At 31.4% G+C, this 22929-nt stretch overlaps 1 protein-coding gene across 3 annotated transcripts; it reads left to right on the top strand.

The window, feature by feature from the left end:
* Positions 1 to 811: 811 nt before the first annotated feature.
* On the top strand, positions 812 to 19797 carry LOC115878353 (glycine-rich cell wall structural protein 1.8-like). 3 transcript variants are annotated; one of them, XM_030894825.1, is made up of 8 exons: positions 812 to 953; positions 5754 to 5950; positions 6992 to 7086; positions 8674 to 8805; positions 9421 to 9477; positions 11270 to 11320; positions 12768 to 12839; positions 19508 to 19797. In XM_030894825.1, the coding sequence occupies exons 1-8, from the start codon at positions 942 to 944 to the stop codon at positions 19780 to 19782; spliced, it is 891 nt and encodes a 296-aa protein (XP_030750685.1). In that variant the 5' UTR covers positions 812 to 941; the 3' UTR covers positions 19783 to 19797. The 3 variants fall into 3 exon arrangements, with proteins under 3 accessions (XP_030750685.1, XP_030750693.1, XP_030750700.1); XM_030894840.1 differs by lacking the exon at positions 19508 to 19797 and adding an exon at positions 13133 to 13250 and having other exon boundaries at positions 813 to 953; XM_030894833.1 differs by lacking the exons at positions 9421 to 9477; positions 11270 to 11320.
* Positions 19798 to 22929: the final 3132 nt, after the last annotated feature.

Genomic DNA, 22929 nt, shown 5'->3' with positions numbered 1-22929 from the left:
GATAAACCTTAATCAAATTTACCTTTATTTCAATCGTAGACTCTAAAAATATAATAATATCAGGGTGTTCCATTTAAAATAATACAACAATAATATTTTTTACTTATTTGGGACACTCTGTATCTTGTAAAAGTATTTTTAAATTGTAGCTCTAATAGTCCTTCAAGGAACCCAGAACTTGCACTATTTCACCTTGTATAGATACAAGAAGAAATAATATCTTCACACTTCAAACTATGTATCTTTTCTCTATCTCTAGTCTTTTCAATCTTATTTCTGAAAAATTCATCACCACCTAATAAAGAAACAACTAAAATTTTAAAGCATAGAGATATTTTATAAAACTATAACTGAAAAATAAAATACTTACTCAATATAAATAATATATCAAATTTAAATAAAAATTTAACAGCATAAGATAAAAAAACGGTATCAGGGTTGGCGTGGAAATGAAGATGTCAATCACTATATTATACATTTAAGATTCTATGGTGAATGGAATTTACCATCATTTTCAGACCATTTTTTTTTAGATAGAAGTCAAAACAGATCATAAACATGAATTAATAATTAATAAAAAAATATATTTTTTGTCGAAATATTAAATATAAAATCAAACGAAACTTTAAGGAATGTTAAATATTTCTCACTTGCTCTAAGGTTAGACACTTTTTAGCTGTTAGATAAGCTAAAATGTTGCACGTATGTCCCTAGCATTCCACCCATTTTACCTGTCGTACGCACCTTAATCAAAGAAAAAAGCGTCGCGCGGCGTTCCACCACTGCATTGTGTTATGATAATGACCCTAGGACTATTTTGTATAAGAATTAACGCATTTTCCTTGTTGTCTTCGAAGGTCACAAATCGATCTATATAAACTAGGGTGTATCTGCAAATAAATCATAGTTTGTCTTTTAGTTTGGTACTCAAAGGATCTGATATGAAATTTCTGGTAAGCTATCGAAAACATATTGTATACAGGCAAAAGTGCCGCACACAAATTTTTTTTCTAAATATTTCAAAAGTCAAAAATTTTCTAAAAATCCTAAATTTAAATTTTTGTCAAATAGTTTCTTTTTTTTAATAATTCTTAACCATATCAGTTTAGCTACGTTTTTTTCTTTATTAATATTTAGCAGTATATTACGTATATTTTTATAATAGTACTGGATATTTTGGTACTCTATTATACAGGGTGAATCTTAAATAAGTGCAAATATTTTCAGAGCTGGTAGATCACGATAAAAGTAACATATTTTCTCTTTGCCGTTTTTCAAAAAATAAGCGAGGTATTTTACTTTGAAAATTAAAAAAAGCATTCGCTTAAAGTTTAAGAACTGTTGCATATATCTGTGTTCTCTTTCTTGTAAATTTTAACTACTACCTATGTTGCCGTATTATGATGATAGGTATTATGTTTTTTTTCTAAAATGTTTTTCAAAAAAATTCAAATTTTTAATTTTTTTAAACCTCATATACGTGTTTCTGGGATCGAAATATACTAGTCCTAAAATATTTGCCTTTATTTAAGATTCACCCTGTATATACCATACGATTGAAATAAAGAAGGGCGTCAGAGATGGCTTGGAAATGAAGATTGGCGTCATTTTATATTTAAAATTGTATGAAAATGACAACGATCGTCATTTCAAAGTCACCTGAACGCTATTTTTTCACCATACGGTCCTTGCAGATTATATTTAGTTTAATTGACTCTTTTTGTGTCCTCATAATACTACACTAGATAGCATTTCTTATTGAAAAAAAAACGTTATGAATAAACAATATGTCTAACTAAATTTATACATTACACTTTATACATACTTCCTTTTAAAAATCCACTACTGCCAAAATTGGTTTCTTATAAACATTTCTACTGTCCTTTAAATTTTTCGCTATTTTAAATAGTTTTTATATTTTCTTTTTTTTTTACTTCTATGTTTTTTTATTTTTGTTTTAATGACAGTAGTAACTTTTCTTCCCAGAAAACATATTGAGTTTGAAAATTACCAAAACTATTTTTTTTTTAAATTTTGAAACTGTTGAAAATAAAATTATAAAGCTCTTGAAGTATTGAAGTCTTTGACAAACAGTTAAATCTAAAATTTAAACATAAAATTTGCTGCTATAGTGTTTCACTCACTGTTTTAACTGTTGTTAAAACAGTAAACAGCAACAGCAAAAACATAGTTAATCTTGAAATGAACTTTTGTTTCTACCTTATTGTAACTTTGTTTTTATTTCCACAGTATATTTTATCCACTTACATTTAAATTTAGTAGATAACAATTATTATGTTCATAATAAACACAAAGAAATTATTTAAGTATTCATAATATAATACGATTATTTACACAAAATTCATTTATTAAACCTGTCGGTAGTAAGCGATATATAGAGTTATAATTATATATTATTAAGTTATAAGTTGGTAGTAATTTATTGTTTAAAGCTGTTATTAGTTTCAAACACGTCAACTTTTTGTCAACATTTAAAACAAAATATTTCTAAAAATTTTAATATATTAACTAAATGCATATCAAAGATTAAAAAGGAAGTATTTTTTTACAATTTGGATGTGATGAGATTTCAAACACTTATATAAAATAATATTAGCATTTCCTCAAAAAGAAACTAAGCAGGTATTTCGCTTAAAGAGAAAACTAAAAAATAAAAAATTATTTTTCTTGTAAAAGCGTTTCGAAATTGAGAGTTTTTGATATTTATTTGAGATTCGAAATGACATTCTTTTAGGCACTAGCATCTAAAAGTGATACTTGTTGCACCTAAAAGTGACACACAACCAAACCAAACTTTTCGTCTCTAAGAGAAATGCAAGTTGTAGGAGTCGGAATAAGTAAATTTCTTGTACTGGTAATGCTGGTAGCTTCTGCTTCTACGTGAACTAATTTCGTATTTGGCGTGTCTTTCTGTCCTATGATTCTTTTTGCTATTTCGGTTTTCTGTTCAATTGAATTTTCAATGTAACCTTCAGCAGCCGAGCTTGATCGCCAACCTCCATGTCTCTTTAAAACTGTGATGTCGCTCCCGAATCTACCAGCATTGTTGCAGAGCTGCGCCGGAAACAATGACCAGTGTATTCAATGGCGTTGGAGTGTCAAAGTAATTCCGTTATCTTTTTTGGCATATCCCCAATTGTGTTGATTTCAACTGGCAGGTACAGCATTGATTTTTTCGATACGTCAAGAAAAATCGCTAATGTGTCACATTAAATTGTCGAAGTTTTGCATACTTACGAAATACATGTAAGAAATTGATACCATCTATTGGTCCCTCAGTAATCGTAAACACTCTTGGAAAATAAGTTTTTTTATTCGGAATCTTCACACTGACAATGACTGACAATATTTAATCGGATTTACGGTCAAAAACGTGATTTCTTCCCTCCTACATGCTCCAAATACTCCAACGATTAAGACAACTTTAACTAAAAGGAATTCTTTGTCATCGGCTTCTTTCATAAAGCGTTCTATTTCCAGTTGTGTAAATACCTTTGATTTCTTTGTCTGATATCCGGAAGTTTTTCTTTTTAAAAATGCAATATAGTTTGTGAATTTCTACGTTTCTAGTTTGTTTATTTATCTACGTTTCTGTTCAGGTAAATCATGGTGCGGAGAGAGAGCATCGAATATTTACTGCTCAGAGTTGACAGCTTTAAGATAGTGGATAACTTCAGGAAATAGGCTAGCAATACCTTTTCTGTGAAATTCTCAACATGTTTTTCTTTGACCCAGGTTTCAAAGTTGTTGTAGGTGGTCTCTTATAAGCTTTTCGACTTCTCGGGCACTAACTGGGTGGATGTGGATAGCGCAATTTCAGCAGCTTGTTGAATATCTAAAGACTCGTCATTATCACTCATTTTTTCACAAAACTTTGCAGGAAATACGGCGACGTTTGAACCTGACAGAACTTTGTCACTAAACCACAGATCACGTAAACACTAAACAATGCCACAAATTACCTATAACAGATGCGAAAGAAAGCGACTGCATCGGAAACCGCTCGGCAAACCCCACAAGCCTATTGAGTGGTGTAAATACACCAGTCGTGTAGTCCGGAAACCTATGCTGTGTCGTATTCGCTTGCTGGAATGACATAGTGCGTGGTTATATGTTTCTTTTTAAAAACGGGTGTAGGATTTTTGTTGAACTTTTGAACTGTTATTTCTAAGTTTTGGTAATTTGTATATCTTATTTAAAATGGGATACAAGTGTGTTTATTTATAAGGAAAAAAGATCTTTATAGTATAAAATTAATTTATTTAACAAAATTTAATTAAAATGTGACAAAATAGTACCTTTTCTATTGGTTCTGTCGGATTTTTCGACTATATAAATCTTTATTTGTAAACTTTAATACATCAAATATTTTCAATCTAATAAATCATTTAATGATGTAAATAAGAGGAAACTTCTCACATGGGTGGTTAAATTCTATAGTTTTCATTATATCAAACAGCCTCTGAGAAATGTTTTCAACTCAAAATGCCTTTAATTATGTTTGACTACATCAATTAAAAGGGTCTTCAAATACATCAATGTGATATTTGTCTAAAATTTGCAAAAGAATCCGAATCTCTGGATAACTCGAAATTATTTACCCATTTAAAAGCCTTTGATCATGAAAGTAGAAAAATTTGTTCATTTTATTTACTGGAAATGGAAAAATTATTTATATTAAATTTTGATGAGTTTCGCACTGAAAAAAACATTCAGAGGCTGTTTGATATAATGAAAACTATAGAATTTGACCACCCATGTGAGAAATTTCCTCTTATTTACATCATTAAATTATTTATTAGATTGAAAATATTTTATGCATTAAAGTTTACAAAAAATAAAGATTTATATAGTCGAAAAAACTCCGATAGAACCAATAGAAAAGTAACTATTTTGTCACGTCTTTAATTAAATTTTGTTAAATAAATTAATTTTTTATACTATAAATATCTTTTTTTTCCTAATCTCCTACGAACTGATATAATATGACGAGCAATCTATTAAATTACTGAGAGATTATATGGCTCGATAACATATTGGTGCAGATTATTTTCACCCAAACAAATAATAACCCAAACTATACATTGATGCGGATTGTCTATGAAGTCTTTCTGAAGGTCACAGAAACCTGAACGCGTAATTCGGTGTTCTTTCGCATCTGTTGTAGTTAATTTGTGACAATGCATAAACAATGCCTTAGAAACCGATTACCAGAACATTTTAAAAAATGTTTAAAAATAAATTATAATAATAACATAAAAATCTCAAATTATCCGCTGTCACACAAAAAATCTTGTATGAAATTCGTTGCGAAAAGAGTGTTTTATGCACTCGACGCATTATTCAACTCGGCTTTCGCCTCGTTGGACAATTTTTCGTCCCGTGCTTGAAGCACATTCATTTCGCAACTTGTTACATAAATATCTATATCGGAACTTATCACTGCGTAGAATCTAGACGGAAATCAGTTTGTCAGTAGCTTTTTACCCGGAAATAAATTTGCCTAAGCCAAAAAAAATTAAACGTTTCAGGTGACATATCTGCTATTTCTGTTACATACAGTCAATTCTTCTAGTTTTTGTGCTAGAAATGACGATATTATTATTTGATCGTATAAAAAGATGAAAATACCATCACGCATTCAATAGTATACTTATTTCTGCCTTTTGAGACCCCAAATGCCACTGATGTTATTTATACTATAGATTTATAACAATGATTCGTCTTTTTAGGTAATCGCAGCTGTGGCCCTTTGCGCCTCGGCCAACGCCAAAATCATCCTCAAAGGACCCTCTGGTATCATCACCCCCCAGGGCCCCATTGGTCCAGACGGCAGAGGTGCCGGTGCTGCCGGAGGCTGGGGAGGTGGATGGGGAGGTGCCGGAGGATGGGAAGGTGGTGCCGGAAGATGGGGAGGAGATGACGGAAGGTACTTCAATTCTTCTTTTCCTTCTTATTAAACATCCAGAGTCAGAAGTCGGTCCTAAAAGTCTGTTATTTTCACGGCCGCTTTAATTTTCTTGGTTTTCCTTAAAGAGAGAGCTCCAGATAACTTTCCAACTTTTGGACTGTCTTTTTAATGGATGCTGCGTTGCTAGTATTTATTTTTATGTGTTTAAAGAATATCTTTAAAAATGTCTGTTACTAATAATACCTACTAACTTTTATTTGCATGCAGGATATTAGAAACTTATAAGTGAACATACATAAAAATTGCTCTCAAAAATTTGATACTATAGGCACTAAAATACTATAGGTATAATAATAACACAGAATAAGAAATAACTCTTGTGATGATAATGTATAAGTTTAGCGAGTTATTAACTTACAAAGAAAGAATGTAGTAGTGGCAGTTTATTTCAATTTTTTTGTATTTTTTTTTGGATGTAATTCTAAATTATATATTATGTAATATCTTGACAGTTTTAGTTGAGAATGATATGCAAGGGATTGCATTTATTATGCATGAATTACTAAAAATATACTAATATCTATTATTTGCTTGACTTTCATTATATTACGTCTGAAATAAATTGCACACTTGTAAAAATTCGTACAGTTTTTCATAACATGTAAAGTCAATATGATTTTTTTTGTGTTGGTAATGCATGCAACAAGACAATTAGCTTTAATATACGTAAAAATATGTCAATGTATAATATTCTGTGCATGAAATCAGTCAACTAACATCTAACTACCGTATAATCACAAAAAAAATTGCGCCCAGTTCACTTGGAAATAAACATCGATGCTGCTTTATATAATTTTACATATAAAATGATAGCAATCTTCATTTCATAGCCAATGCTGACGCCGTTTTTTTTTCGATCATATTGTAATTAAATTAATAACTAAAATCTGAATATAATTGTACTCTTCAAAATTAAATTTTGCATGAGAATGACCTTTAAATTGTAATCATTACAAACTCTTGCAAATGAATCTAATCCAGTTTTTAATTAATTTTTAGGTGGGATGGTGACGATGGACAATGGCGTGGTGATGGCGATGATGGTCAATGGAGAGGAGATGGTGGAGCTGGTGGTGCCAAGATTATCCTTAAAGGTAAAGCATCAGAATCAGATAATGTCAATTCTAACATTCATGTCAGTTTTTATCTTGTGACAGAACTTTTGTATCAGATTGACAGAACATGTATTTCATAACATCTCTTCTTCTTCTTCAAGTGTCATGTTCCTAGTGAACGTTGACGACTGCCATGTTAACAATATCTCTGAATCGCTCTCGATCTTGCGCTACATGGAGTAATTCATCCGCGCTCAAGCCTGTCCATTGCCATAAGTTCTTCAAACACGAAAGCCTCTTGCGTCCAATTCCTTCGATTTTTCGGTTAAGGATCAGTCGGATAAATTCATATCGAGGTCCTCAGGTTATACGGCCAAGGTATTCATGTTTTCGTCGCTTCATAATATTCAGAAGTAGTCTGTCCTGCTCCATTCTTCGAAGAACTTCTTCATTTCTGGTTCTGGTGGTCCAAGATATTCTAAGCATTCTTCTATATGTCCACATTTCAAATGCTTCGATTTTATTTCTCAAATGCTTCGATTCCTTTCATTTCAAATGCTTCAATTTTTTTTCATCTCTTAGATTAACAAAAATACCGTAAGTAATAACTCAAAATAGATTTCTTAGATCTATTGTAGTCCTCTTCTAATCCTTAGGTTGCATTCTCCAGTCTTATCCTTTTCAAAAAATCCAGCAACTTGGAGACTGAACTCTCCATATAACTCTTTATCAATTGCATACTACTACTACTACTACTACTACTATTACTGCCATTACTCGCTGACGAGTATTTGACACGCATCAAAAGATGGCTGTCCCCTGAGTCTTTTTATGTTGATCAATGGCATAATATCATTGCCTAGTACAAAAAACCGCACAACTGTCAGGTTATCGCCCCGACATAAACTGTATTCTATAGTTTCTTCTTCAAATTGACAGAATATGCACATTGCTTCGTCCGTCAATCCCGTCAGCTGAATATGCCTATTAAGCTTACAAAACACCGTTAGTAGACTCACTACAGCTTTGACTGTCTTCTAATTTTGCTTATCGTGTCTGTCGTGTGGGTTGTCTCAACTTTGGTGAATTTCGTCACCATTCTAGAAATTTAAGTGACTGCTTTTGCAATTCTATAGAAGTGTTCAAGACCTATGAATGACATTGATGAACCTTATTTGGCTTTTTGATCTGTAGAGAGAATGAGGGAAGAACATTGTGGTTTCATCGATATATATTCATTTATGACAAATGGTTTTGACATAAAGAAAGTAGAAATTACTAGTTTTTAGACATGTTTCTTATATTTTAAAACCAATATCTCTAAAACTAATCGAACAATTGAAGATTTTGCTGCGAGGATGTCAAAAAAAAGCATTTTGGGTTTTCTTCCAATTTTACGATATCTATTTGAGATATACCTAATATATTTTTTTATCTAAGAGTTATTCTATACTATCTGAAAGTCGAAATATAAAATATTTACTTGTTCACTTTTAACTCAGTTGTAATCTAGACTGTAATTAATTAAATATCAATTCCTTACGAACAAACCCAATATGAATATAGTAAAATAGTATGAAAACTTAAAATAAATCGCCAATATGTTAATATTACATTGTGTTTTAGGACCCTCAGGTATTATAACCTCCAAAGGACCCATTGGACCCAGCGGAATCGGTGCTGGAGGTGCTGGCGGATGGGAAGGTGCTGGTGCATGGAACGGCGGTGGATACGATGATGGTCAATACAGAGGAGAAGGTAAACAAACCGTTGTTATTATTGCTTAGTTTTTCCTACATATGTTTTGAATTGGCTGCAAGGAATCATCTTGCAAACAATCTCTCTCTAATGTATCCTAAATTGCACCCGTGGTCCAGAATTCCTCAGCTGATATACATGGTGTTAGGACATAATATGCCTATTAGACTTCTCTTTAAAATTTTCTTGGTTCTCAGTTCTCTTTAATGTTTCAAATACAGTTCTTATCGGAGTGATCCCAAATCATTATATATTATTAAATTGTATTTAATGATGAATTTGATACAATTTTATCACGATTCTTGTTGTTTTATGAATAACAAAAATTTATTCAGTAACTATTTATTTAAACTATTAACCTAAAATATAGTATGATCGAAAAAAACGGGGTCCAGTTAGCTTGAAAATGATGATCAATGACATTCCCTATAAAATTTTACATATATAAAATGACAGCGATCTTCATTTTATAGCCATCGTTGACGCCTTTTTTTCCGATTGTATTGTACCTAAATTAAAAGAAGCGACTTGGAAGCTATATAATTCTAGTTTACTGACAAAACTTATGATTTTAATTTAAGAATTTAGGTTTTAAGTTTATTTAATTTTTTTTAGGTGCCTGGAACGGAGGTGGTAGATGGGGTGGTGATGATGGCCAATACAGAGGTGAAGGTAAGAGTTATATAAATTTAATAACCTAATTTAAATGTCTCTAATATTTAATATTCTTAATTTAATTGTCAATTGTTCTATTTGCCACTCTAGAGATATGGTATGTTCGAAGTCATAGTTGAAGTCATTGTCAGTTGTAGTCTCTCCAAATCTTGTTTCTTTTGTTGGACAAACTATAGCTGCAACACATTAAATTTGAAATAAAAAGAGCAATACAAAATTATTAAATAAAGCAATTGTTAAAATTAATACAATGTAAATTTAAGCTGTTAGTATACAGGGTGCTAAAAATTCGAGGTACGAGCATTGGTATCTTGGAAACTGTAATAGATACAGTTTGACAAATATAGGAAGAGACTTGGGGATAGCACCGGTCGCGCACACGATAGAGAGAGAACGCATTCGGCGGAAGAGAGATGCAGTTACGCTACGACAAATCCGATTAAAGCAAATTTGTGTGCTGTCCACTGCGCATCGAGGGGCGTCTCTTATTTTATATTTCTCACGTCTCTAGCTATACTTGTTAAGTTGTACGAAGATGGTTAAATTGGGGCAAAGTTGCGCCTTGAGATGTCCACCAAGATGCCATCAAAAAGGTTTTAAAAATTTCAAGGATTGCTCAGTTTCTTGGAAAAAACGGATTTTTTGGAAAATCAATTTTGTTTTTTCCTGTCGTTACTTTTTAGAAAATCAAAAAACTAATTACACATTCTCATAGCCACTTTATTAGGGCTATCTTATAGTACTTTAAGATTTTCAAATTAGCTGATGATTTGTGAGATACAGAGGTCAACTTAACTTTTTTAAATACGGATCTGCATTTTTTATTACAGATTTTGAAAGAACTCGGTCTCCTGAGTACAATAATATGCCACACTTTATACTTTTTTGTTTTGGGTACCTTAACAACAACAAAACTATTTAATTATTATTTTAAATAATTTCAAGTACGACTCTGGTCTCAGTAATCATTTAATCTGATTATATTCATCGTAACAATATTGATTAGAGCTAATTAACACTGAATAAGGAAAACCCAGCCAATTGAAAGATTCAAATAAATATTATCCAAGTCAGCAATTTAACGATATTATTTTTAACTTTTTTTTATTGTGAATTTGAAATCTCAGTGTACGATCTAATAATATTCATAATATTAATCGTAGTTATTATAAATAAATCAACATCTACAAACTAGTTTCTAATGCTCTACATGTTCGAAAGCGTTACCACCTTCTCTAATGCACAAATTTATTTTTTGTTCTCTATCAATCTTATTTATAGCTCTTTGAACATAACTTCTTGTTATAGTTCCAAATGCATTTTGTAGTCTTTATTGTAAGTGTGGCATATCATTGAATTCAAGAGATCGAGTTCTTTCAAAATCTGAAATAAAAAATGCAGGTCCGTATTTAAAAAAATTAAGTTGGCCTCTGTGTCTCACAAATTATCAGCTAATTTGAAAATCTAAAAATACTATCAGATAGCCCTAATAAAGTGGCAATGAGAATGTGTAATTAGTTTTTTGATTTCCTAAAAAGTAACGCCAGGAAAAAATAAAATCGATTTTCAAAAAAATCCATTTTTTCCAAGAAACTCAGCAATCCTTGAAATTTTTAAAACTTTTTTGATGCCATCTTGGTGAACATCCTAAAGCGCAACTTTGCCCCAATTTAACCATGTTGGTATCTATTACGGTTACCGAGATACCAATGCTCGTACCTCGAATTTGTAGCACCCTGTATAAATTGTAAATAATCATTTTATTTATAAATTATTTTTATTTTTCTAGGTGCCTGGAACGGTGGATGGGGAGGTGATGATGGTCAATACAGAGGAGAAGGTACCGTATAATAAAAAAAAACGGCGTCCAGTTGGCTTGGAATAAACTATCTTCCGCTTATAATTTTACATACCGATTTGGTCATTTTAGAAGTGTGATCTGGATTTTAACGTGTAAGACAGACAATAATATAAATAGCCGGTTGACAGACAGAGAGATAAAATTTTTTACGTTTGTAGAAAATTTAAAAAAAAATTGTGTAGAAAAAAAACTATTTTAGTAACTTTTATATATACTACTGAAATAAAGATAATACAGGGTGTCCCATAAATAAGTGCATGTATTTTAAGGGGTGGTAGATCTCTATAAACGGAACATATTTTCTCATTATCGTTTTTCAAATAAGTCCAAAATAACGGAGTTATTTTACTTTGAAAATTTCCAAAAAAAATGATTTTTTGCTAAAATTTTGAGAACCACTGGATCTTTTCTGGAGTTTCTTTCTTGTGAATTTAATCCAATACCTATAAAATAACCTACAACAAATACCTATGTTGCCATATTATCAAAAAATTATGTTTTTTAACTAAAAACTAATTCCAAAAAATTTTTCAAAAAGATTCGAATTTTCAATTTTTTTTTGCGATATAAAACCTCATAGGCGTGTTCTGGGGAACTATACTACCAATTAAAATACTTGCACTTATTTCTGGGACACTCTGTAGGTAAATCTAAGCTAAATATAATCTATTACATTTGTAGTCAAATGAGTTACTAATAGTGAAGAATAAGCTTCCAACCCTATATGCAACATTTTCCATAAACGCGTAATTATGCGGTTTGAATTTTTGATGCAATAAAAGAAATGCATCAACCCAACTTTTATCTCTTTTTATTACATTTGATTTTCCATTAAGCTGTCTACATCACTGTCTTACACATTAAAATCGTTTTTTTTTCAACATCGTATTGTAAATATGATCAAATCGGTATAAAATGCCAGTGATTGAGATGCTCATTTCATAACCATCTCTGACGCCGTTTTTTTTTCAACATCGTATTGTAAATATTATATTAAATAGTTTTCTTTGTTCTAAATAATATATGACATGAATAATTTAATTCTTCTTATTCTGATTGATATATAGACGCATAATTTTTGAGTTGATTTGACCAATATTTTATTTTTACTATTAACATGAACAAAGCTTCTAAAACTTAAAAATATTCCTTTCTGAATAGTTTTGGTTTCGAAGAAACGTTCAAAATCACCTATTTTTCAAATTGCCATATTTATAATAGAATATGTTCCTAAAGTCTATCCAAAGAGCTGGAGAGGATTTAGAGATCCAAAAAATGACAGAAAATTCAATTTATCTGTGCGTATCTATTAAAAAGATGATAATTGCTGTCACTGTCAGGAATGCTCTCGTTGGACATATTTAAACAATATATTTTATACTAATAGTAATTAAATGTATTTATCACTGATCTTTTAATTTATTAGGAGGATGGCAAGGAGGCTGGGAAGGTGAAGGTTCTTGGGGTGGTGATGACGGTTCTTATCATGGAGAAGGAGGTAAGTCATATATTTACACACTTCAGTAATTCTAAAATTATTTTTTTAAAGTTCTCTTGGGTACTATTTTTGAATTAGAACGCCATCTTATAAATTCTAGACTTTATACTAATATATACCATTATGATTCCCAAAAACGGCGTCTAGTTGGCTTTGAAATGCCGATCGATGACATTCCCTGTGTAAATTTACCCAAGATATCTCTAGTGCCGTTTTTTTCAATGTTGCTTCATTATTCTAATACATACATATATTTTACAACAATTTATACAACTAATTCATCTTTATTCCAGGTTGGTGAGGGTCACGCTGAGATCCAGAATTGCATAAATTAATGTAAATACAAATTAAAAGACTCTATGTAATTCCTTTTTGTAAATATATCCTAAAAATAAACACTTTTTGTTTCTAGTTGTTTGTTTTTTTATTTCATTTTTACTATTAATGTTTCGGTATAGGAAAAGCATAGTGCAATGGGAAGGTCGAGACGAGACCCTTACCATAACCACTGATCACTTAAACACACAAAATGATGTCTGAACATTACAGTCAATATACAACATTCAACAAAATATATACCGAACAATACTAAAATCAAAATTTACACTTCCAAAGATTTTAAGACATTCAACAAATAATGTTAACTGAAAAAACAATAAGATTTATTTTATAAAAATGTCCAATAATTTTAAAATTTGACAAAAAAGTAATTATCTAAAGAATTATAAATACTATTAGAATAGCACATTGATCACCAAATTTTTTATCATTTGCTAAAATGTGATCAAAATTTTAATAAAAAGGTTAAGAAACTAATTATTATTTAATAATACAAACATCAGATACGCTATTGAAGCACGCAAGTGAAATTGACGTATCTAAAATAATTATTATTTTTGACAAGTAGTAAATAAAAGCGAAAATGCAAGGATAAAATATCTAATTAGTTAATTATAAGTGAATTTCATAAATGATCTCGGTTTACTACTCGTATTCATATTCCTTTATATTCCTATAGTCACTTACCAGTGAAAAGTTATTCCATAATTTCCCACGACTTTTGACGGAGATCTATCTGCAACCAACAAAATTTGACAGTTTTTTTCGATAAATCGTAATAGTATCATTATTAATTTAAAGTGCTGACACAATTTCTTTCTAGATTTACTAGCTCTAAACAAAATCAATAGAAGAATAAATTAATAATAAATAATATAAAACACAGTAAAACAGTAATATAAAACTCAGTAAAGACATAGAAATCCAAAAAAATTCAAATCAAATTCAAATGCATCAATTGAAACGTCAATTCGGTCACATAAAAAAATATCCGGTCGTTTGTATTAGACAATAATAAGACATTGGTAAAAAATTATATGGAACATTAGTCTCGAAGTTATTAGGTATTTAAGACTGGAAAATCTAAGAGTTAAGAAGGGTGGTCACAAATAGATATTATGTAAAACTCACACAGTTGAATACAATGATTATAATGGTCATTAACGGACAGAGTACTGGGAGAATTTTCAGGCCAGGGGCTTGGAATTACAGCATTACATAAAGTATTCAATATTATATATGAGACAGGTCACTACCCCAAACAGTGAATGCGTTCTACTTTTATACCCCTGCCTAAGAAGACCAATGCCAGAAAGTGTGAAGATCACAGACTTATCAGCCTGATGAACCAGACCCTAAAAATATTTTTGAAAATAATACACCAGAAAATTTACAAAAAATGTGAAAGGGACATAAGCGATTCGCAAATGGGGTTCAGACAAGGGTTGGGCACCAGGGAAGCGATAGTTGCAACACAGGTGCTTATCCAGAACTGCTATGATCAAAGAAAGGATGTGTGCCTGTGTTTCATAGACTACGAAATTAATGCAGCTCCTGAAAAGACTTGATATAGATCATAAAGACATCCAATGCATTGAGAAGTTACACTGGAACCAAACAGCACAAATAAAATTGTCCAATACCATGTCCAATCCCATACAAGTTAGAAGGGGGGGTGCGACAGGGTTGCGTGCTGTCTCCACTCCTATTTAATTTAAACTCAGAAGCTATTTTCCAAGAGGCTCTGGAGGACGTTGAAATGGGGGTCAAAGTTAATGGAAGGTGGATTAATAGTATCCGCTATGCCGACGATACGGTCTTAATAGCAGACAATATACACGACCTACAACAACTGGTCAACAAGGTAGGAGAACAGAGCAAAGCAATGGGTTTAAATATCAACATCAAGAAAACCAAATTTATGATTATATCCAGAAACCCAGATGTGTTTAATAACTCCATCCTAACATTTAACTCAAGGCCCATAGAAAGAGTAAATAAATTTAAGTACTTGGGCATCTTGCTCTCCGAAGATTGGACATCAGACAAGGAAATTAAATGTCGCATCGAACAAGCTCGGCAGGCATTCTTGAGGTTTCGAAAAGTACTTGTCTGTTCTGATTTTGACCTTATTAGATTAAGATTCGTAAAGTGTTATGTGTGGTCGGTGCTCCTTTATGGTATGGAAGGTTGGACATTGAAAGCAGCTACCATCAACAAATTGGAGGCTTTTGAGATGTGACTATATCGCAGAATCCTGAAGATACCTTGGACGGCTAGATTGACAAATAGCGTGAATTATTTGAATTGATTAAAAAGAAAAAGACCGCATACATGGGACACACAATGCGAAACCCCAAATATCATTTCTTGCATTTGTTGATAGAAGGCAAGATCGAAGGCCGGAGGGGTATCGGAAGGAAGAAAATGTCTTGGTTGAGGAATATTAGACAGTGGACAGGGCTACACGAGGTTCAGTCGTTAATACACACCGCCCCGAACAGAGAAGCAATGGAAAATGTTATCGCAAACATCCATTAATGGATCTGCACTAGAAGAAGAAGAAGGGCTTGGAATATCCGCAAAAAGAAAATGTCACTCCTCCAGCCCCCAGTGGATGACATACCAAGAATGTACAACTTTGAGAAACACATCACTGTAGTATCGAGCAATAAAAAGAATAAAAATAGAGAAAGGTTTGCTCAGCATATAAAGGATCATACCATAACGTGGTATACAGATGCTTCAAAAACCAAATCATGGACAGGGATAGGAGTATTTGGGCCGAAAACTAAATGCTCCGAATCAATGGGCACCTAACCGAGCATCCTTCAGGCAGAAATCTACGCTATCGAAAGATGCGCATAATATATCTTAAATAGGAACTATCGAAAACAGTAAATATCTATCTTATCCGATAGTCAATCAGCACTAAAAGCGATCAACTCAGTAACCATCAATTCGAAGTTGCTCCAAAAATGCCTAGAGAAAAACTGAATAAATTAGGGAAAGAAAGAGTCCTCCTACTCTGGGTGTCGCTCACCAAGGGATTGAACACAATAAAAAAGCAAACGATCTAGCTAGAAAAAGAGCGAACACTCCAAGTCCAGAGGACCAGAATCTTTTTGCCTTCCAAGTGGAAGCCAACTTAAAACGGAACTCAAGACTCAACAAACTGAAAGACTCCAACCGTAACCTGGAATCCCCCAACGGTAAGATACTCGAAACAATTTCACAGAACTTACGACCGAGAAAAATCAAAGATTTTCCTTGATTTAATTCAGAACAATCTCAGGATTATCACGGGATTTCTAACAGGACATTGTATCTTCAACGAACACCTGAGTACATTGAAGCTGAGAAACTCTGATTCTGTGGGGAAATGGAAAAACATCAGAATACTTCATCACTGAGTGTGCCGAGATGACAACCGTTCGTCCCATAAACTTTGGTACGACTGATGTTCGAGATGGAGAGCTAGCCTCAGTGGAGCCGTCTCAGATACGGGCTTTTGTCAAAGCCCTGAGACTGCCTGATGAACTCCTGAAAAGAACTCTCCTCCTAAACATTCTACACAATCGAATTGACAATCAGCTACCTCATGAAATCTAAGTCGTCTTCTATTTTTCTATTTTCCGTCTCCAAAAGTTATTAGATGATTTGAAAAAGATATGGCTGGAGAATGTAACCTATACTGGGTGCGTCTCAAAAGTTCACTCCTATAACGTTTTAATTTTTTCAGATAAAAAAACGAGATTTGGTATGTTACTTTGAATAAGAAGACTAAGGAAGGAGCATATCAAAAATCTTAGGTACACCGCGATGGGCCTCAAATATGGCCGACTTAAATTCCGGTTTATCAGTGTCGTTCTAATTTTATTTAAAAAATGTAAAACTATGATGTAGGGTAGACGTGGGGCAGACTCAATAATTTGTTGTTTTATGTTACGTTGTGAATAAATGTTGGTAGTTATTAAAATTGTTATAAAAATATATAATTCTAATAAAAATAGATAAATTATAATAAGTATTTATTAACACAAACATCCGATACGCTACTGAAGCAGATAAGTCAAATTAACGTATCTAAATTCTTTGACATCTAATCTTTGACAAGTAATAAATAAAAGCTAAAATGCAAGAAAAATATATAATTTAGTTAATTTAAGTGAATTTCATAAATGATTGGTTTACTAACGTATCTATATTATATAGTCACTTACTAGCGAAAAGTTGTTCCATTATTTCACTCAATTCTTGCCGAGATCTACCGCACGCTACACAACCAACTATTTTAGAATATTTTTCGATAAATCGCGATAGTGTCACTGTTAATTTAAGTTCTGCCACAATTTCCATCTAGATTTACTACCTTTATACAACTATCAGTAGTAGAATAAATAATAAATAACATAAAATAAGCTCCGTAAAGACTGACAAATCCACAAAATTTCAAATCAAATTCAAATGTGTCAAATGAATCGTCAAACAGAACTGTCAAGGATCCCCACCCTAGAGTGCTTTTATGGCGCTTTTTCCGGCCACCATTTTCCGCCCATACATGGATAGCATTATGCTCCTTCCTTAGTCTTCTTATTCAAAGGTATGTTAGTACATGACGTAAATTGGGATTGATTGACATATTCAAAATTCAATCTAGAGTGCTATGGCTATGTTAAAAACACTAATTCTTAATCAAGGTGCCTTGGAAAAATAGATTTGATCGTCTGATATTTTTCGTGTCTTGTCCTGGCCGATTAAAAAATGCTCAAATCGTATTTTTAATCATATCTCAATTTTTTCAAATGGAACAAGGGTGGCTCATTGGCATATTTGGAAAAAGCATTTTTTTACGAATAGTTTGGTACCACACACTTGATATTTCGACTCAAATTATCGTTATGAACCGCATGTTACAATTTCAAATAAACCATAATATGAGAAAATGTCAAAAGTTGCCATTCTATTTAGAGGGTCATTTCTATGGATTATTTCCTTCATCGTGAAATGGACCAATCAGCTAATCTAATTTTTCGAATAAATTTTGTTTAGATAAGTGATTTAAAAAAGAAAGACCAGTTTAACCGCGATTATTTTTTCGGCTACCTTTTGGGTTTTCTTTTTGTCGTTTATCACTAATCTGAGGGATTTTGGCAACAGTTCATTTAAAAACATTGATTTACAACTCATATGTAATGACTTAGTAACGATTTTAATCGGTAAAAACCCCTTATTCGATATTATTTTGAACAAATAAGTGGAGAAAAATACGTCAGAATTTGATATGTTGACATGCGAAACGGTCCTCGATGCATTGTTGGGATGTGTAACCAAGGTAGCAGAAGCACAAACATTACTTATGAGATGCTTATGAGACGTCGCGTCGTTTTGAAACGTCTTTAAATTTTATTTACCCCTGTAGTGAAAATGAATTCACGGTTAAGTTGTTAAATGTTGTTCGAAAATGTTAACTTTTATAGTTAATAAAATACTTATAGTTATTTGCTTCATTCTTAGTCATTCGCTTCATTCTAAGTCATTCAGGAAATAATCTAGCCGTATATCACTCAACCTATAAATTTAATTGATTAAGCTACCCAAATAATTGTTTGCATGATTTTGCTTTTTAGTTTAATCGATTAAATTTATAGGTCTCGTGATATAATATATGAATAAAGTAAAAAAATACCGAGGGTGCCATTTAAAAATCAAAAGTTGTAGTCATTTCCGGTGAAACAGGAAGTGACTAAAAACAATTGAATACGTAAATCAATCCCAATTTATGTCATATACTAACATACCAAATCTCGTTTTTTTATCTGAAAAATTAAAAAAGTTATAGGGGTGAGCCACTTTTGAGACGCACCCGGTAGATCATAGGAGAATCATAATAGATTTGTAAAGGTTAATTAATAAAAAAAACTGTGTAAAAAATCAGTGTATAGAGTAAGTATGTTGTGAGGTATATCTAGGCAAAAGAATTTAAGACAAATGACAGTTATTTTTACTTTTTAGTTAAAAAGTAATGAGTCAAATTTTAGATGTGGTCCTATCTCCTATCCAAATCATATAATTTCTCATCAAGATATTTCTTTCTTCATGTACCCCATATATAATAGAAAAAGAATGACGTCAAATTGGCTTGGAAATGAGAGTCGATAGACATTCACCATATAATTTACAATACATATAAAATGAGAACGATTTTCATTTTCAATCCTATTTCAACTAAATTTTGAAAAATTACAGGACTAAATGAATTTTAAAGTTACCATGCTTCTTATTAAATAAGTTGATAAGTTTTGTAAAGTCGTATTCATACTTTGTAGAAGGAACCGCAGCAGGTGTAATTCGATACGATGGTTATCAGGGAGAAGTTGAAATTATTGGTGCAAGGGCAGCCCCAGCTAATATTATTCCTGCGGGAAGCACGCAAGCCGCTAGTTTGAGGGCTGCAATTACAGCTAACATTCCTCCGCCTGGACATTACCATGCCGAAGTGACCAGATACACTAGGGTTGTGTATCCGAATATCGGAAACATTCGCACAATAAATGGCGAAGTTCAAGTACTCATTCCACCCTTTACAAGAAAATGGCAATAATTGAGAAGATCGTCTCGATTAAAGAATAAATAATTATTATTCATAAATATACAGGGTGTCCCAGAGATAAGTACAAGTATTTTAAGGGGTGGTAGATCTCGATAAAAAAAACATATTTTCACTTTAACGTTTTACAAATAAGTCCAAAATAACGGAGTTATTTTACTTTGAAAATTTCCAGAAAAAATTATTTTTTGCTAAAATTTTCAAAACCACTGGATCTTTTCTGGATTTTCTTTCTTGTAAATTTAATCTAATACCATACCACCAAGTTGCCATATTATTAATTCTGTTTTTTAACTAAAAACTAAGAAAAATTTCAAATTTTTATCAAAAAATTGCGAATTTAAAAAAAAAAATCTCGAAAATAACTCATAGGCGTGTTTCTGGGGTTGAACAATACTACCAGTTAAAACTTGCACTTATTTCTGGGACACCCTGTATAAGGTAGGTCTTAAATAAGTGCAAATATTTTAGGGTTAGTAGATCGATAAAATAAACATATTTTGTCTTTACCGTTTGTCAAATAAGTCCAAAACAACTTAGTAGAGTTATTTTACTTAAAAATTTAAAAAAAATATTTTTTGCTTATCTTTTCTGTTTTTTTCTTGTAAATTTAATCTACTAACTATGTTGCCATATTATCAAGAAATTATGTTATTTAACTAAAAACTAAAAAAAAAATCTAAATGATTCAAAATTTTCAAAATATTTTTTTCGCAAAAACTCATAATATAGATACTACGCCTAAAAATATTTGCACTTATTTAAGACTCGCCCTGTATTTTAAGATTAATGGTCACTTTTGCTAGTCCGTAGAAATAAGTTTAATCTTTGGTGCTGGATTTATTTCTACTTATGTTAGTTCGTAATACTAATTAAGCTTGTTTTATTGGGTGTTGGGTTTCTTAAGAAATTACAGATAAACTGTATGTGTAAAGTATACACTCTGCACCCTGTATAGGATACACAGGGTGTAAAGAAATAGTATAACCATCTTCGGTGGGTTATATCACAAATAAAAAAAAAAGTTTCTATAAACGTATGCCCTACTATGCTTCCCCAGGAAATAACAGCTTAAAAGGGTAGATAAAAATAATATATTTTAAGTATTAATTTTTTATTAGGATAGAGGGTAGTTTCATAAAAATCTAGAACAATCTTATGTAAAAAATACATTATTTTCAAAATATTTATTACTTTTAAATGTTAACGAAATCATAAGATCGTAGGAAAATGTTGATAGGTAACTAGTAAAAATTTGAACGAAATATATTAAAAACAATATCAATGTACATAGTTACATACCAGATAAACTCTAAATATTTTTAAGACATGTCAAGTAAGAGCTGTAAAATTTTGCAGGGGTGTAACTTCACCATGAAGCATCTTAGGACGTATGTCCATAAGAACGTTTTCTTTTAATTTTTATCAATCGTATCATCCACTGAAGGTTGGTATACTATTTTTTACTCTCTGTATATTTACTACGTAAAGGATAAATTTATAAATGTTTTTTGTGTATTTGGCTCTGTATGGCATCGTACAGAAAGTATATTTTTTATTTGCATTGTTAATGAAATTATTTGTGGTTATTCTTTTAAGAGAATTTTATCTAAATACGAGTATCTTAAATGATATTATTATTAAATTACTACCGCGGCAATAATAGAGAACAACGGCATACGGTCGAGTCGGCCTACAAACACGTAAACGTTTACGTACGCATGCGCATTTCTTATATTTTTTATATTTTATACACGTAAAAGATTCTTTACGGCTACGTATACGTGCCAGCAGCGGCCGACTCGACCGTATGCCGTTGTTCTCTAATAGTGCGTCGGTCTTCTGTAGCTCCTAGAATAAAAAAAAACTTGAGAATTTTGTTTAAGTGCAAACCTAAAATATGTACTAGAATGTATTTCAAGAAAATATTTTAACAACTACAGGAAGACCCAAAAAAGTGTGAGTGGATCGGGATTATTTCTTTTAAATGAAACATCCTGTATATTCTTGCATTTTTGATCATTTTACATAATCTTAAAATATTACTAAATATGTTTGAGTTACAAAGGTAGTATGTTAAAAAAATGGTGTAAATAAATAAAAAACCACATTTTTTTCAGTCTCTTAAAAAAATCATGCCCTTTAAAAAAATATTAAAAATACATGAAATGTCCTGAAATCAAAACTGTACTATATAGATAGATATTTATTATAGTTGGTCTGTACATAGTTTCCTATAAATATCATAATCTTTGTATACCATGCCGATTATATTGTGGAGTTGAATAATCAAAATAACATTGCGATCTTTACAATGCAATTAGATTTAGTTTTATATTTAATATTTAGCTATCCCTTGTATAAATATTATAATTTATGTATAAATAGCTACATTTTCTGTACCTTATAAAATACTCGAATAATATACGATTGAATAAAACGGCATCATAAGAACCTATGATAAGTAGATGATAACAATTTATTCTATCGATACGACATTTATTAAAAAATTACATAAAAATTAAAACTAGATTAAAGTAAAATGTTACCAGACACACCAACCATTCACGCACAAAATCTGATCAGTAGCTTTTATTTATATTTTATACAGGGTGGTCCGAATTGTATTCCGGAAACTTCGGCAGCATATTCTGCAAATGCTTAGTTTTGGAGATACAGGGTGTAGAAGTTTCATTTTCATTTCGATTTTTTCCAAATAATTTAAGAAGTAACGTCAATATTTGGATGAAAATTGGTGTCTGGGAATTTTTGGACATGAAAAATTTGATTTTCGTGTCAATATGACTCCTACTTGTAGAGGGCGCCACCTACATATGCTTTAACTGGTTTGAAGAGTAATAACTTTTTATCCATACCTGTATAAAACTACTGAGTAAAAAAATATACACTTAACTTTTTTTACATAAAAAAGGTCTCTTGGTAAAAATCGCTACGAGTAATGGTTCTCGAGATATTTGAAATTGAAATTATCAATACCTGTCATCATTGACAAGTTAAACATGTTGACCAAATAGTTATTAGACTGAAATCTTAAATTTGAAATCTTTTGTGCCAAAAGTTCAACAAAAACTGTTTAATCATCATTTTTTCGTAGAAAAATTTATGATTAGTTTAAAAAAA

This window comes from Sitophilus oryzae, unplaced genomic scaffold (genome assembly GCF_002938485.1).
Source record: "Sitophilus oryzae breed Bouriz unplaced genomic scaffold, Soryzae_2.0 scaffold_1062_pilon_pilon, whole genome shotgun sequence".
Classification (NCBI taxonomy): domain Eukaryota; kingdom Metazoa; phylum Arthropoda; class Insecta; order Coleoptera; family Curculionidae; genus Sitophilus; species Sitophilus oryzae.
The sequence above is the reverse complement of the archived record's forward strand: the minus strand, read 5'-3'. Positions and strand labels throughout refer to the sequence as shown.

What these genes read in the sequence shown, in the direction of transcription:
- LOC115878353 (XM_030894825.1), top strand. An exon ending in TGGTCAATACAGAGGAGAAG is followed by an intron (nt 8,806 to 9,420) that starts GTAAACAAACCG and finishes AATTTTTTTTAG; the next exon opens with GTGCCTGGAACGGAGGTGGT. An exon ending in TTCTTATCATGGAGAAGGAG is followed by an intron (nt 12,840 to 19,507) that starts GTAAGTCATATA and finishes CATACTTTGTAG; the next exon opens with AAGGAACCGCAGCAGGTGTA.